The 17,931-nt window shown below is 40.2% G+C and overlaps 1 protein-coding gene across 1 annotated transcript; it reads left to right on the top strand.

Moving 5' to 3' along the window:
- Positions 1 to 4,284: 4,284 nt before the first annotated feature.
- On the top strand, positions 4,285 to 8,214 carry LOC145495532 (chymotrypsinogen B-like). Its single transcript, XM_081475176.1, has 7 exons — positions 4,285 to 4,401; positions 5,088 to 5,285; positions 5,811 to 6,017; positions 6,644 to 6,958; positions 7,331 to 7,378; positions 7,881 to 7,976; positions 8,114 to 8,214. The coding sequence occupies exons 1-7, from the start codon at positions 4,347 to 4,349 to the stop codon at positions 8,116 to 8,118; spliced, it is 924 nt and encodes a 307-aa protein (XP_081331302.1). The 5' UTR covers positions 4,285 to 4,346; the 3' UTR covers positions 8,119 to 8,214.
- Positions 8,215 to 17,931: the final 9,717 nt, after the last annotated feature.

Here is a 17,931-nt window from a genome sequence, read left to right as displayed (position 1 = left end):
GGAAACTATGCAATGAAAAAAAATGAAAGAGCTTGCTTAAGTTATAAAGTCTTTTTTGAAATCCCTTTTTAAATCTTTCCCAAGAAAAAAGAAAATAACATTTCCATCAAGATCCGTTCTTTTGCAGGTCTTTGCTTGTTGGATATAAGCTAATCAAGAGAGCTGAAATGAAATTAAAAAAACACATAACAACAAAAGATGTATTTTACGGTCAGCCAGGTTTGATTTCCTATCTTAAAAGCTCTTCTCACCGTTAACTTAGTTCAAAACGAAAAAATAGAAGCTTAGACAAAAAGAAATAAATGGAGTGCAACGCAAATATGAAAAAAAAAAATTTGGAGTCCCTCTGCGGGGGGCTGAACGCCATGCCCTTCCGAACCGAAGCGCGGAAATGTAACCACTGGGCTACAGAGGGACTCCTTGAATTACGTAGCAAATTTAACGGTACCTATATGCACATGAAATGTAGGTTTTATCGATAGCCTTATCTTGCTTTGGAAAATATGAAATGAAAAAAAATGAAAGAGCTTGCTTAAGTTATTATTTTTTAAATACCTTTTAAATGGTTCGCAAGCAAAAAGAAAATAACATTTCCATCAAGATCCGTTCTTCTGCAGGTCTTTGCCTGTTGGACACAAGCTAATCAGGAGCGCTGAAATGAAATTAAAAAAGCACATAACAAGAAAGATGTATTTTACGGTCAGCCAGGTTTGATCTCCTATCTTAAAAGCTCTTCTCACACTTAACTTAGTTCAAAACGAAAAAATAGAAGATTAGACGTAAAGAAGTAAATGGAGTGTAACACAAATATGAAAAAAAAATTTGGAGTCCCTCTGCGGGGGGGCTGAACGCCATGCCCTTCCGAACCGAAGCGCGGAAATGTAACCACTGGGCTACAGGGGGACTCCTTGAATTAGGTAGCAAACTTAACAGTACCTATATGCACATGAAATGTAGCTTTTATTGATAGCCTTATCTTGCTTTGGAAAATATGAAATGAAAAAAAATTAAAGAGCTTACTTAAGTTATAAAGTCTCTTTTGAAATCCCTTTTTAAATCTTTCCCAAGAAAAAAGAAAATAACATTTCCATCAAGATCCGTTCTTTTGCAGGTCTTTGCCTGTTGGATATAAGCTAATCAAGAGAGCTGAAATGAAATTAAAAAAACACATAACAAGATGGATGTATTTTACGGTCAGCCAGGTTTGATTTCCTATCTTAAAAGCTCTTGTCACCCTTAACTTGGTTCAAAAAGGAAAAATAGAAGACTAGACGAAAAGAAATAAATGGAGTCCAACACAAATATGAAAAAAAAGAAAAAAAAAAAATTGGTGTCCCTCTGCGGGGGTTGAACGCCATGCCCTTCTAAACTTGAGCTCGGAAATGCAACCACTTGAATTGGCTACAGAAGGACCCCTTGAATTAGGTATAAAATTTAACGGTACCTATATATGCACATGAAATGTAGTTTTTATTGACAGCCCAAACTTGCTTTGGAATATTTGTTCTGAACGTTATAAGAGAACGTCCTTAAGTTATAGAGTTTTTTCTCAATCCATTATTAAATCTTTCCGAAATAAAAAAATAAAAGCTCCCAATTAAGATCAGTACTTTTTCAGATCTTTGCCTATTGGATATCAGCTAATAAAGAGCGCCTTAAATGAAAAAAAGAAAGGTATGGCAAGATTGGTATTATTAACGGTCAGCAAGGTTTGATGTCGTTCCTTAAAAGGGGTTTTTACACGTAACTTGGTTTAAAAGGGAAAAAAAGAAGATCGTAGGAAAAAATGTCGATGGAGTCCAACAGAAATATGAAAAAAAGAAAAACAACAACAACAACAACAACAACAACAACAACAAAACAATAAGAAAAAAAATAAACGCGGAGTCCCTCTGTGGGGGCTGAACGCCATGCACTTCCGAACCGAAGCTCGGAAATGTAACCACTGGGCTACCAGGATACTCCTTGAATTATGTAGCAAATTTAACGGTACCGGCCTATATGCACATGACATGTAGTTTTTATTGACAACCCAAACTTACTTTGGAATACGTGCTGTGAAAATTATGAACGACTTGCCCTAAGTTATTATTGTGAGAATATTACAATGGCTAGCCTTACATACGTATGTCTCTTGCCTGCAGGGGACTCATTAGAAGCCTTTAGCTAACTTGTCAAACATCGTGGTTTGAAGTCCCGCTAGCATGAAAATGATGGTGGCAAGCTGGCCTTATATCACATAAGGATTCCCAATTGCGTAATATGCCATTCAACAGCTAGAGAAAAGTGTGAGAATATTACAATGGCTAGCCTTACATAAGTATGTTTCGTCCCTGCCAAGGGACTCATCAGAGGCCTTTCAGCTAACTTGTCAAATATCGCGTTTGAAGTCCCGCTAGCATCAAAATGATGGTGGCAATCTGGCCTTTCAACAACTAGAAAAAGAAATAGAGTTTTTTGAAAATCCATTATTAAATCTTTCCCAAATAAAAAGAAATGACCTCCCAATTAAGATCAGTACTTTTGAAGGTCTTTGCCTATTAGATACAATCTAATAAAGAGCGGCTTCAATGAAAAAGGACATGGCAAGATGTGCATAATTTAAGGTCAGTTAGGTTTCATGTCCTTCCTTAAAAGGTCTTTTTACACCTAACTTAGTTCGAAGGGTTCGTGCCCTGGCCGGGGACATTGTGTTGTGTTCTTGGGCAAGACACTTTACTCTCACAGTGCCTCTCTCCACCCAGGTGTGTAAATGGATACCGGCGAACTTAATGCTGGGGATAACCCTGCGATGGACTAGCATCCCATCCAGGGGGAGTAGAAATACTCCTAGTCGCTTCATGCTACGCAAACCGGGATAAGCTCCGGCCTGGTGGGCCACTTGGCTTGTATGCAGACTTTACCTTTTTTCTTTTTACTCCGAAAGGGAAAAAAAACATTGTACCAAAAAATATTAATGGAGTCCAAGAGAAATGCCCTTCCAAACCGAAGCTCGGAGATGTAATCACTGGGTTAGGGTTAGGCTACCGGGGGTACCTATATGTACATGAAATGTAGTTTTTATTGACAGCCCAAACTTGCATTGGAATACGTGCTGTGAAAAGTATGAACGACTTTCCTTAAGTTGTAGAGTTTATTTGAAATCCCTTATTAAATCTTTCCACGAGCCATAAAAAAACCTTCCAATTAAGATCAGTACTTTTGAAGATCTTTGTCTATTATATACAAGGTATAATAAAGAGCGGTTCCAATGAAAAAAAGACATGGCAAGATTGGTATTATTTACGGCCAGCCAGGTTTTGTGTCCTTCCTTAAAAGATGTTTTTGCACCTAAATTGGTTCAAAAGGGAAAAAAAGATTGTACGAAAAAGCATGAATAGACTCCAACAGAAAATTAAACAAAAACGGTGTTCCCCTGCGGGAGCAGAACGCCATGCCTTTCTGAGGCGAGACTCGGGAATGTAAGGGCTGGTTCACACTTTGACATAGGCATAAGCATAAACATAAGCACAAGGAATGGAACTTTTTCCATTTTCTTATGCTTATGCTTATGCTTATGTTGTGAATACTTGTGAACCGGGCATACATAAGCATAAGCGTAAGCGTAAAGAGTTTTCTTGTCAGCGGAATTCAGCGGAATTCGGTGGGTGGGTGGGTGGGTGGGTGGATGGATGGATGGATGGATGGATGGATGGATGGAAGGACGTGCGGACTGACGGACGGAGAGATAGACGGCTAGACGGATGGAAAGATGAACGGATGGATGGATGGTTGGATGGATGGTTGGTTGGATGGTTGGATGGATGGATGGTTGGATGGTTGGATGGATGGATGGATGGAGAGAAAGCGTTGGTCTTCTCTTTATTAAGAAAAATATCAGGTCAATTGTCGTGAAGGGTACGACATTTTCCATGTATGGTAAAGCACTCAGCTAGATGCTTGTTCGCCCTTGTTTTATCAGGTTTAAGATGTTTATATGAGTTTTCAGGTGAAGTAATTTATAACCTGCTACAATCAGAGACCGAAATATTGAATATTGGTTTACCTGCTGCTAGAGCACTTATTTTTTGTTTAACATAAGACATTTTGTGTACCTATTTGTAATAATGAACTTGTGATTCCTAGAAAAGTATTGCTTTGTCGTGTATTTTTCGTTTTTTTGTTCCCAATGATTTACATTTGCTTCCATTAGCAATATTCCTACAGTATAACCAGCTGAGAAAAATATAAACAGACTGTGGGACTAGTTATTTATAAAAGAAAAACTGAAGTTAGCATCATCCTACAGCAAGGTTCATGACGCTGAGAGTAACCACGAAGCCTGAGAAGAATTTTGAGAATCAGAGATGCTACTTTTCGTTGGAATAATTCTTACACTAATAGCACCTTCATTTATCCAGGGTAAGACAGTTGGTTATTATAAAATTGGTGGAGAAGGAAAATTTTAGAGCGGTTTTCAACTGAGTGTCGTAAAACCAAAACCCAACCAGATACACTACTCAGCCACTTTCAAACCGTAGTAAATAACTAAAACCAAAACCAAAGTAATTGCCTGCTTACTTAATTTCGACACTCGATTGAAAACCGCTCTATAATGTTCATAATGACTGTTAAAGAGACATAACTTTTTCATTTTCAGCAGACTAGTCCTGGGGCCTGTTTCTCGAAGGTCCTGCAAAGTTTTTGTACCCGTAAAAGCCATAGCAAAATCTCGAACCTTATGATTACAGAGCTGTTTTATTCGCATATTCTTAATATGAACAGATTTTCCCTTCATACAGGAAGTTTAAGACGTATACACTTCTACGTATTTGGCTACAGATGAACTAAAAATGGCTTTACGGGCTCAAAAAGTTTCTGGGGCTTTCGAGAAACGGGCCCCAGAAGTTAATAAGACGTGCGCCGTTTCAGCGTACAGTCATTCCAAGAGTAACAATTTCATTTCCCTATACATGTATTTGCGCTTACACATTAGCAAATGTTATCATTTGGTCTTGAGTAACTTGAGAAACATCCTTGTCTTTTGAGATAGCGTCTGCCAGTAACTTAACATTACTAATTTACTGATTTACAATTCCTCCTTTCAGGATGTGGCAAGCGACCGCTCTCCGCGCGCGTGGTTAATGGTCAGAATGCAGCGCCTCATTCATGGCCATGGCAAGTCTCTCTCCGTGTTAGAGGGCGCCACATTTGCGGTGGATCTCTAATCAGACCTAACTGGATTGTGACCGCGGCTCATTGTGTTTATCGGTCCCCGTATCCAGACGGATACACAGTAGTAGTAGGTAATGTCAATTGGTGTGCGCTCGAAATTTTTACCGGCGCTATAGCTAGCGGAATTTCGTAGACCTTTATCCTTGCATAGTAGAAAGGCGGGCCGGTTTCTGTTCGTACGTATTGATATTCCGTAGCTATAGATTGGTTCACATTATTAGATATGGTATAAGTCAAGGATTCTGGTCTCAAAGTATCTTTTAGGATGCACTCGAAGAAATAGTAATAAAAACACGCTCTCATTTCAGTTTTTAGGCTCGATTTCCACCGGTATCTCGAGTCCGGTCTACTAGCGCGGGCTCCTTTCCTGAACAGCGGCTGGTAATCGAGCCTATAGGGGTCAAATAACGCTCGAGTCACGCCCGGATTGTTCTCCTTTAGGGGTTTAATTTAAACGAGCATCGACGAGCATTCTCGACCCTTTCATATTGGAGATTCCTCCCCGGGACGATGCCTCGTAGACAGCTTTAGTTCTGGTGTAGCAAAATCAAGCTGTTCATGTTGTGATATGATAAGACAATTTTGTTCTTTATCAGGTGGTCACAGACGAAAGGGTTCAACTGCTGTTCAAGAAGAGTTCGACGTAAAAACTGTCTACAAACATGATGGCTTTACCATGCAGAACTTGATGCACGACATTGCTGTGCTTGAGCTGAAAGGTTCAGCAAAAATAAGCGATAAAGTGTCTCCAGTTTGTCTACCTACAGAAGAACCAAGCCCCGGGACGGAATGCTACATAACAGGTGTAAAATAAGTATATCTAAAATAAGTTATTCAAAAGGTATGATGATCCTTTGCGTGAAATGCAAAACGAATAATCCATGCATTTTTTTTACTGATCTTTCAAATGCATTTCCAAAAGATATAATTCATTTGATGCTTAACAAGTTCATAACAGTCTTAAAGATCCCGTGACACGAGATTACATTATATCCCTGTTTGAGGATGTTGTCTTTTTTGCTTCGACAATCGCTGATATTAAAAATTATTTTAAAACAAGATTACCAAAAATAAAGTCATCACCGACAGTAGAATGGAAATGACGAATATTTAACACACAGTTAGTCTGAAATTAAAAGAAGCATTTTCTATGTTACAATTGTCTTTCAACCAGCAAGAATTAATAACGATATTCAGTAACACTAAGCGTAGAATTGACAAAACAGAACCTGATGATAGCGTATATCAAGCGTATTTGACTGGATGTAATTTGATACAATTAGACGATCAGTGTAATTAGACAATCTCCTCGATCAATCTTTGCTTTGACAAATTCTTTGGAACTCTAGTCATTTGGCTCTTTCGGGAATTAACAGATCTTAACGGATTAACAGACCTCCTAAGTTTTTTTTCGTCCTGTCTGTGCTAGGATGGGGACGTCTTTCCGGCAGCGGATCATCTCCAGATATACTTCAACAAGCAAAGATACCTATAGTATCCCATGAAGAGTGCAGAAAGAAGTACAGTCGCTATGACAGTAAAGCTCACCTATGCGCTGGACAGGGTCATTCGGGTGGGTCAGGAGGGTGCCAGGGAGACAGCGGTGGTCCGCTTGTTTGTGAAAAGGATGGTACTTGGTATCTGCATGGTGCTGTTAGCTTTGGCAAACGGGGCTGTCCAACTAAGTACAACACTGTGTTCGCACGAATCACAACATACATTCCTTGGATAATGGATAAGCTAGGTAAAGGATATATCTCTATATTCAGCCCTTCCTCCTTCTTTCACTCCCTTGTCACCAGCAAAAGGGTTTGGGTTGAACTGAGTTTAATACTGCTCAAGCGAAAAAATAAATTTGGATGGAGTGTGATTTGAAGACAGTTTTGTCCGGGTCTTGCTCTTGTTACACCGCTACTTGCATGGACTCGTGTTTAACAATTTGTATAAGAATGGACCGTATTCGTATTTTCGGTATTGGACTGGAATATAGCTTGCAGCTGAGGTTAATACGGAGAGTCTTTACAAATGTAAATGACATTAATCTCTTTTAAATGATATTCCCCTGGCCTATTAACCAAACCAGAGGTGTAAAGATATCGATTTTGTATTTCCTTAGAAAACAGACCACCAGCACCAACGCGACCTCCAAAAACAATACCACCAGGTAAGTACAAAATAAGATATAAAACCACTCGTAGTTTGGATTGCTGGCCTACTTCACATTTGGCAATTGTTACGTGGCTTATTCTTTACGTCCTAATTTATTTAAAACTAGGAATTATCTGAACATTTTATCGCTTAAGTGTTAAGTTCTACGAAGTCGTATCCGCACAGTTTTATTTAAATCATAACCAAAGGACTCGCTTCACCCAAACGTCAATTAGAACCATTTTTCAAAAAAAAAAAGGACTATTAGCCAGACTACCAATGATATATATTTAGAACTAGAGGTTTAATTCTACATTAACAGTGTGCACATAACATTGATTCAAACTAAATGCATTCTAAATAAACAACTAAATACGGATAAATTATGTCAGTTTTCTTGATATACAGAATTGATTATAATAAGGGGAAGCTAAGGCCCTATTTTTTTTATTTAGCTGAGTGAACAGTGACAATTCTCCTCATTCAGTCTTTCCTCTATTAATCTTTTCCTTTTTTAGGTTGCAAAGATAAACGAGAAGACTGTGCTGCTAATCAGTTATTTTGTCGTTTCATGCCGGACTTTAAGAGGGATTGCCCTGTTACATGCAACAATTGTAAGTATTAAACAACCATATTTTACACCAAGACTAAAATTCAATTTGAAACGACTGTTACACTAAATAAAAATAAGATTTAATATGATAACTGGCAATGAAAGGTTTAGAACGCTCTCATTTTTTTCTCTCTGCAGGTTGAACAGATTTCACCAAAGATTAACACATGTAATCTGACTATATGCTGGATTGCACTGTTTTAAAATGGGGAGACTAATAAAAAAAGTGTTTAAATCCACTGTTTCTTTATGTTGTTGCTCTCAAATGTTTTGAACATAATTATAATGCTGGTACGTAGGAGTGGGAAGCAGAAGGGAAAGGGGGAGTCAGGTACATTGTTAGAGTGGGTGAGTGTCTCATGGTTAAGGAATCAGAGCAATAAATAATAACAGTAGATTTATTGTCCTAAACACTGTTGTCATTCCAAAATAACAGAGGATAAATTGAAGAGACGGGGTGTACAGGAGGCCTGATGACGCCGTCTGTTTTGTATATAGGGTAGGGATTAAGACTCGACACAGGGGCTAGCAAATAATTATGTTCCATAATTAGTGTACAACCGAACCTTCTCTGTATCAGATCGCTCCTCTAAATAAGCAACATGTTTTTCTGATAAGATTATCCAAACTGGTTGAAACGTCTAAATCACACAGGGTAACTCAGAAATTGACAGTACTACAGTTAACTCCTTCTAGGGCTGAAGAATCTTAGTTGGATGTAAGTCACATGACTCTCAGCTGCCGCTCATCATAGCATCAATAAGGTCTCAGTACATCTTAGTAGAGTTGCTGGGATTTTGTATTTGTAGAAAACAGAACGTCAACAGATAAATCGTGTTTGGAAAGTACGTGCAAGTCTTACATAATGGTAGCGTCCTGGCTGAGCAAGTTTTATTAGGTTTAACCCAAGTGTCCACACACCTTTGCAGATGCGCTTCCATTGAAAGTCCCACTCAAGCCACCTGATCAATTATATTAGTTCAGCCGCTGCTATACGTCTTTCTTTGTATACTAAAAGGAAAACTCTGTTTAGATAAATCTAATAGGGCACTTGCGCCGTTGTATGCCTAAAAGATTTAGCTTCGTCAGATATTGTCTCTCAAGCTACGAAGTTACCCAGATTTAGAAAATTTTTGCAGTATTGAAAAGCCGGTTAGCTGGCGAAATCATTCAGCAATGCTCCTCGTGTTTGCCATTGTTACCAACTGCACTTTGCCAAAGTGGGTAATTTATTTTATTTCGCACCCCACGTTTTTCTCATTAGCCTTAAAATTTATAGGCTGGGCGTGTTTGCCGTGTGCTGTTTCTATTTTGCGCTTTTTTCCTTTTGTGGTGCAATCCCCCTGTTGAAAAAAACTTAACTAGTTGTAAGTTTCACACGCCAAAACGAATGATTATCTGAAGCTTTAAAGGCTCCAAATAACTGATAGAATGCTCCGCATAAATTCTTCTCATACACTCTTTCTTTCAATAATTAAAATCTAAGTACCGCAAAAGTTATAGTTTAACAACTACGAAAATTAGGAGAAAAATACCCAGGTCTCTCCGAGTACTTAAAAAAGAAGTAATTGAATATACTAAGTTTAAATAAATGTCGTCGCATGTGCGAGTGGTGAGTCAAGAAATTACATGTAAGAACGAAGCGGAAATGTTTCTGGGACAAAATGAAGAACTTAATGCTAAATTTAGTTTCTTGTTAATATCATGGGATTGCCTTAAATCACAGGGTATGGCAAGTGACCATCCTCAGCTCGGGTAGTGAACGGGCAACATGACGGGACGCAGGGAACGTCTACTGCAAGTACCGCAGAGAAATGGTAGGAGATTTTCCTAGCATTCCTTACATACTCTCACTAGGGTTCTTCGTCTTGCGGCCAGGGATGGCGTCATAATCTGTTTCAGTGACAGGTCGATGATATTAAATAAAAAATAAACTGGATAGGGCCGATGGAATATGAGACAAGCTTTAAAATGAAGTCACGATATTAATAGTGCTTTAAAAGTAAATAGTGCGTTCGAGTCATTCCCGATGCTTTCAAATGATGGCGGACTCCACCGACACCAATAATCTGGAACAAAACAAGGTCATTATATATCGGATCACGTCTAAACACACGTGAAGAAAGACTTGGGCAGGAACAAAACGTGAGCGGACAAAACCGGAAAATGCCGATAAATCAAGTAATCCCGCAATGATGAACGAATTACACAACATGAACCTTCCTCTGCTTCTCCCCCTGAACCAAGTTCCGATCTACGAACTCAACTTAAAAATACCAAAGTGCCTACGAATGGATGTTGAGCGCGGCGAGCAGATGTAAATGTCTTGTTTACCCAATGAAAGCCATCACAATAAACTCTGAGCTTGCATCGAGATCCGGAAGGGGGGGGGGGGAGGCACTGCCATATATGGGCTATGTAGGTATGTGCCGCTGTCAAGGGTATGGTTTTCAAGCAGTTTACTCTAGGATAGGGTATATAAATCAGAGCGTTTGGGTCTAGAATAGGGTATCATTTTTCACAAAACTGACTAGTTGGTTGAAGATTTTATCTAGACTAAGGAAACCAGGAATTGCCACTCAAAAATATAAAAAAATCAAATCGGCAAGTTTAAATTTACGCAAATCAGCCTCAACAGTGTCGATAGATGGGGGGATATGGGGAGTTTACTCTAGTATAGGGTGGCAAAATTCAGCTGAACTAGTTCTGGTATAGGCTAAGGGTTCCAGGGTCCCAGCGACACATCCCCACCCAGAAATTCCCAAAGTACCTCCCCCGGGCATCGAGATGCTTGTCCAGGGCGTAAAGGAGCGTTTGATAAATCAATCTAAAACAGATCTTAAGGAATAAAAACCCAGATGAACTGGAATACTTGTCTGAGTATGTCGTTGGCAGTGGGAGCCACGTGCAGCATTATCATGCTCGGCAATTGAAGTTATTTTGTAGAAAATATCGCACAATTACACAGCCTAGGGCAAAAAAAAAAAAACAAAGCGCGAGGAAAAACTTATTACATGGAGCTAAGATAGATTGTCAGTGCTTTAGTAGACCATGCACGGCTACCAATGCCCAATCGCTTCGCCAATGGCTCGCACACGCAACGAATCGTAAAAGTCCGTAAGTAACCCGTAAGTAAGCCCACCCCCCATCCCCTGAAAATAGAGGAATTAAGGTTCAAAAGTATAATTATTTTTCCAATCAATAACCTGAATAACGTACGATAAACTGAACACGACTCAACTAGGGAAGGTATAGCTTATTCCAGGAGGCGTCATGAAGCGCCCTGGTAAAACAAACCCCGCAAAATTTTCATCAAGTAACAAAAAGGAACTAACAGGACCTTGTCTTCAAATTAAAATTACTAAAATTAACAACTTTGCATCATTTTTAACAGGAACGCATACAAAGAACGTTTAACCATATTGAAATTAAACACTCGACCAGAGCAGTCAAATATTCATAAAGCAGACTAACATAGCAGTGCATCATGAACAGTAAAAATAGTTTAAGGTATTTTTCATCATGGCCTACATATAAAGTGCCCACCCATGTGCCAGCAACATGAAATTGAACTGGATTGAAGAATTTCTGAACGATTTATAAGAACTCAGTGTTTTGACGAATTACACCCACAGCCTTAGAGGAATACAGTCCTGTTCTCATAGAATTTAAAACAAAACAAAACAAAACAAAAAACAAACAAACAAACAAAAAAAAAACACCAGGAAGAGATAATTACAGTAGAAGTCATTTGCGTCCGCTCATAGGGTAAGAGATCCTCGCCTATATCAACTTTCTTTTCTCTCGTAAGTTCTCCCGCGTTTAGAGATTCGCCACACTCGCGTTTTAGGTGCAGGGATCCCAACCAATGCTCACCTAACTTTTTAAAGATTTTACTTTTAGCCCTCCCCCAAGTCTACACATGTGTATTTCACTTGTGGAAAACTATTGATTTGCACAGTGTTTGGGTTGGAGATTCTCGCCCATATCAACTTTCTTTTCTCTCGTAAGTTCTCGCGCGTTTAGAGATGCGCCACAATTGCGTTTGAGGTGCCGGGATCCCAACCAATGCTTACCTAACTTTTGAAACAAGCTACTTTTAGCCCTCTTCCAAATCTACTCACGTGTATTTCAGTGGCGAAAGTCTATCGATTTGGACAGTTCTTAGGTTGAATATTCTCGCCCATATTAACTTTCTTTTCTCTCGTAAGTTCTCGCGCGTTTAGAGATGCGTCACACTTGCGTTTTAGGTGCGGGAATTCCAACCAATGCCTACCTAACTTTTTATAGATGTTACTTTTAGCCCTGCCCCAAATCTACACACGTGTGTTTCACTTGTGGAAATCTGTCGCTTTGGACAATGCTTGGGTTAAAGATTCTTGCTCATATATATCTTTTTTTCACTCGCGTGTATTTGTACATTAAGCAATGCGGGACACTCAAGGTTTTTGTGTGGGGATCCCAAACTATGCTTACATGGCTCTTTAAAAATGCTAGTTTTGGCCCTATCCAAATCTATACAGGTGTATTTCAAATGTGGAAGTCTACGGATTTGGACAGTGCTTGGGTTAGATATTCTTTCTCATGTCAATTTCCTTTTCTCCCGCGTGTTCTCGCGCGTTTAGAGATTCGCTACACTCGCGTTTCAGATGCGGGGCTCCCAACCAATGCTTACCTAACTATTTAAAGATGCTACTTTTAGCCCTGCCCCAAATCTACACACGTGTATTTCACTTGTGGAAAACTATCGATTTGGACAGTGTTTGGTTTGGAGATTCTCACTCATATCAACTTTCTTTCCTCTTGTAAGTTCTCGCGCGTTTAGAGATGCGCCACACTCGCGTTTAAGGTGCCGGGATCCCAACCAATGCTCACCTAATTTTTTAAAGATGCTACTTTTAGCCCTTCCCCAAATCTACACACGTGTAATTCACTTGTGGAAGTCTATCGATTTGGACAGTGCTTGGGCGAGAGATTCTCGCCACTATCAACTTTCTTTTTTCTCGTAAGTTCTCGCGCGTTTAGAGATGCGTCACACTCGCATTTAAGGTGCAGGGATCCCAACCAATGCTTGCCTAACATTTTAAAGATGGTACTTTCATCCCCTCCCCAAATCTACACACGGGTATTCACTTGTGGAATTCTATCGATTTGGACACTGCTTGGGGTTAGGGAATCTCGCCCATGTCAACTCTCTTTTCTCTCGTAAATTTTTGCGCGTTGATAGATGCGCCACACTCGAGTTTTTGTTGTCGGGATCTTCAACTACTTTTTAAAGATGCTAGATTTGGCACTTTCTCAAATCTACACACGTGCATTTTACTTGTGGAAGTCTGTCCCTTTGGACAATGCCTGGGTTAAAGATTCTCGCCCATTTACATCTTTTTTTCACTCGCGTGTTTTACCGAATTAGTTTAGAGTCCCTGGGACTCGTAAATATGGCCCAAGTTACTGGAAATCGAGCAAACGTTGGTCAAAATCACGCTGCGCGTAGCCCAGTCTCGGCGACTTTCTAGTCACTAAGTGGCTATATTTCGGCCAGACTGCTCATAACGAAGCGTTCAAAATTTTTTCTCTGTCCATTTCGCTAAAAAGCAAAGTCTTCTCGAGTTATTTTAGAGTGCCTGGAACTCGGAAATATTACCCAAGTTTCTGGACATCGGCCTAAAGTTGGTCAAAATCACGCTGCGCGTAGCCCAGTCTGAGCGAGTTTCTAGTCACTAAGTGAGCCAAGGAGGGGATATATTTCGGCTAGACTGTTCGTAACCAAGCGTTCAAACATTTTCCTTGTCCCTTTTACTGAAAACTAAAGCTTTTTCGAATTAGTTTATAGTCCGTAGGACTCGGAAATATCGCCCAAGTTCCTGGAAATCGACCCAAAGTAGGTCAAAATTACGCTTCGCGTAGCCCGGTCTCGACGACTTTCTAGTCACTAGGTGGCTATATTTCGGCCAGACTTCTCAAAACAAAGCCTTCAAAAATTTTCCTTTATCCATTTCACTAAAAATCAAAGTCTTCTCGAATTAGTTTAGAGTCCCTGGGACTCGGAAAAATCGCCCAAGTTCCTGGAAATCGACACAAAGCTGGTCAAAATCGGTCGGTCAAAATCGCCGGGTCTCGGAGACTTTAAGCGCTGTCCAAATTGATAGACTTCTACAAGTGAAATACACGTGTGTAGATTTGGGGAGGGTTAAAAGTAGCATCTTTAAAAAGTTAGGCATCTCTAAACGTGCGAGACCTTACGAGAGAAAAGAGAGTTGATTTGGGCGAGAATCACCAACCTAAACACTGTCCAAAACGATAGACTTCCACAACTGAAATACGTTTGTATAGATTTAAAGGAGGGCCAAAACTAGTATTTTTAAAGAACCGCGTAAGCATACTTTGGGATCTCCACACCAAAAACGCGAGTTTGCCGCATTGCTAAACGCGCGAAAACAAGCGAGTGAAAAAAAGATATATAAATAGGCGAAAATCTCTAACTCAGGCATTGTCCAAAGCGACATACTTCCACAAGAAAAATACACGTGTGTAGATTTGAGAAAGGGCCAAATCTAGCATCTTTCAAACCTCCCGTAAACGTAGTTTAAGATCCCGATACCGACACCGCGAGTGTGGCGCATCTCTAAACGCGCGAGAACTTACTAGCGAAAAGAAAGTTGATATAGGGGAGAATCTCTTACCCAAGTACTGTCCAAATCAATAGACTTCCACAAAGGAAACACACGAGTGTAGATTTGGAAGACGGCTAAAAGTACATTCTTTAAAAAGTTAGGTAAGCATTGGTTGGGATCCCTGCACCTAAAACACGGGTGTGGCGAATCTCTAAACGCGCGAGAACTTACGAGAGAAAAGAAAGTTGATATGGGCAAGAATGTCCAACCCAAACACCGTGGAAATCGACAGTTTTCCACAAGTTAAATACACATGTCTAGATTTGGGGGAGGGCTAAAAGTAGCTTCTTTAAAATGCACGAGAACTTACGAGTGAAAAGAAAGTTGATATGGGCGAGAATCTCTCATTCAAGCAGTGTCCAAATCGATATACTTCCACAGGTAAAATACACGTGTGTAGATTTGGGGGAGGGCTAAAAGTAGCATGTTTAAAATGTTAGAAAAGCATTGGTTGGGAAACCGGCGCCTAAAACGCGAGTGTGGCGCATCTGTAAACGCGCGAGAACTTACGAGAGAAAAGGAAGTTGATATGGGCGGGAATCTCTAACCCAAACACTGTGCAAATCGATAGTGTTCCACAAGTTAAATACACGTGTGTAGATCTGGGGCAGGGCTAAAAGGAGCATGTTCAAAAAGTTAGGTAAGCATTGGCTGAGATTCCGGCTCTTAAAAGGCGGGTGTGGCGCATCGCTCAACGCACGAGAACTTACGAGAGAAAAGAAAGTTGATATGGGCGAGAATCTCTCACCCAAGCACTGTCCAAATCGTTAGTTTTCCACAAGTGAAATACATATGTCTAGATTTGGGGGAGGGCTAAAAGTAGCATCTTTAAAATGATAGGTAAGCATTGGTTTGGATTTCTGCACCTAAAACGCGAGTGTGGCGCATCTCTAAACGCTCGAGAACTTACGAGAGAAAAGAAAGTTGATATGGGCGAGAATCTCTCACCCAAGCACTGTCCAAATCGTTAGTTTTCCACAAGTGAAATACACATGTCTAGATTTGGGGGAGGCTAAAAGTAGCATCTTTAAAATGATAGGTAAGCATTGGTTTGGATTTCTGCACCTAAAACGCGAGTGTGGCGCATCTCTAAACGCGCGAGAACTTATGAGGGAAACAAAATTGATATGGGCGAGAATCTCCAATCAAAACACTGTCCAAATCGATAGACTTTCACCAGTGAAATACTCGTGTGAAGGTTTGAGAAAGGGCGAAATCAAGCATCTTCGAAAAGTACAGTAAGCATAGTTTAAGATGCCGACACCGAAATCGTGAGTGGGGCGCATCTCTAAACGCACGAAAACACGTGAGAAAAAAATATAAATGGGCGAGAATCTTTAAACCAAGCATTGTGCAAAGCGACAGACTACCACAAGTAAAATACACGTGTGTAGATGTGAAAAACGGCTAAATCTAGCATCTTTAAGAAGTCCACTAAGCATAGTTTGAGATCTCAAAACCAAAACTGCGCGTGTGGCGCTTCTCTAAACGTGCAAGAACTTACTAGAGAAAAGAAAGTTGATAGGAGCGAGAATCTCCCATCCAAGCACTGTGGAAATCGATAGACTTCAACAAGTGAAATACACGTGTAGATTTGGGGAAGGGCTAAAAGTAGCATCTTTAAAATGTTAGGTAACCATTGGTTGGGATCTCCGCACGTAACACGCGAGTTTGGCACATCTCTAAACGCGCAAGAAATTACAAGAGAAAAGGGGTGGGAATTTCCAAACCGAACACAGTGCAAATCGATAGTTTTCCACAAGTGAAATACACGTGTGTAGATTTGGGGCAGGGCTAAAAGTATCATGTTTAAAAAGTTAGGTAAGCATTGGTTGGGATCCCCGCACCTAAAACGCGAGTGTGGCGCATCTCTAGACGCGCGACAACTTACAAGAGAAAAGAAAGTTGATATGGGCGAGAATCTCTGACCGAAGCACTGTCCAAATCGATAGACTTCAAGAAGTGAAATACACGTATGTAGATTTTGGGGAGGGCTAAACGCAGCATCCTTAAAAGTAAGCGTTAGTTGGGATCCCCGCGCCTAAAACGCGAGTGTGGCGCATCTCTAAACGCGCGAGAACTTACGAGAGAAAGCAAAGTTGACATGGGCGAGAATCCCTTACCCAAGCATTGTCCAAATCGAAAGACTTCCACAAGTGAAATACACGTGTGTAGATTTGGGGATGGGCTAAAAGTAGCATGTTTAAAAAGTTAGGTAAGCATTGATTGGGATCTCTGCACCTAAAACGCGAGTGTGGCGCATCTCTAAACTTGCGAGAACTTACGAGAGAAAAGAGAGTTGATAGTGGCGAGAATCTCTCACCCAAGCACTGTCCAAATCGATAGACTTCCACAAGTGAAATACACGTGTGTAGATTTCGGGGTGGGCTAAAAGCAGCATTTTTAAAAATTAGGTGAGTATTGGTTGGGATCCCCGTACCTAAAATGCGAGTGTGGCGCAACTCTAAGCGCGCGAGAACTTACGAGAGAAAAGAAAGTTGATATGGGCAAGAATGTTCAACCCAAACACTGTGCAAATTAATAGTTTTCCACAAGTGAAATACACGTGAGTAGATTTGGGGGAGGGCTAAAAGTAGAATCTTTAAAGAGATAGGTAAGCATTGGTTGGGATGCCCGCACCTAAAACGCGAGAGTGGCGCATCCCTAAACGCGCGAGAACTTACGAGAGAAAGGAAAGTTGATGTGGGCGAGATTCTCTCACCCCATGAGGGAACGCAAATGACTTCTACTGTAGGTATCCCTTCCTGGTGTTTTTTTTTTTTTTTTTTTAATTTTATGAGAACAGGGCTGTATTCCTCTAAGGCTGTGGGTGTAATTCGTCAAAACACTGAGTTCTTATAAATCCTTTAGAAATTCTTCAGTCCAGTTGAAATTTATGTTGCTTGCACATGGGTGGGCACTTTATATGTAGACCGTGATGTAAGATACCTTAAACTATTTTTACTGTTCATGATGCATTGCTACGTTAGTCTACGTTATGAATATTTAACTGCTCTGGTCGAGTGTTTAGTTTTAATATGATTAAACGTTCTTTTTATGCGTTCCTGTTAATAATGATGCAAAGTTGTCAATTTTAGTGAACACGTGTTTTTGAACACGAGGTCCTGTTAGTACCTATTTGTTACTTGATGAAAATTTTGCGGGGTTGTTTTACCAGGGCGCTTCATGACGCGTCCTGGAATAAGCTATACCTTCCCTAGTTGAGTCGTCTTCAGTTTATCGTACGTTATTCAGGTTATTGATTGGAAAAATAATTATACT

Source organism: Orbicella franksi, chromosome 1 (genome assembly GCF_964199315.1).
Source record: "Orbicella franksi chromosome 1, jaOrbFran1.1, whole genome shotgun sequence".
NCBI lineage: Eukaryota > Metazoa > Cnidaria > Anthozoa > Scleractinia > Merulinidae > Orbicella > Orbicella franksi.
This window is presented reverse-complemented; position numbering and strand designations above follow the sequence as displayed.

Bases quoted from the DNA above. Each gene is read 5' to 3' on its own strand.
- LOC145495532 (XM_081475176.1), top strand. From the start codon at position 4,347: ATGCTACTTTTCGTTGGAATAATTCTTACACTAATAGCACCTTCATTT. The intron at 4,402-5,087 runs GTAAGACAGTTG...TCCTCCTTTCAG, and splicing joins AGCACCTTCATTTATCCAGG to GATGTGGCAAGCGACCGCTC. The intron at 6,018-6,643 runs GTGTAAAATAAG...TGTCTGTGCTAG, and splicing joins GACGGAATGCTACATAACAG to GATGGGGACGTCTTTCCGGC.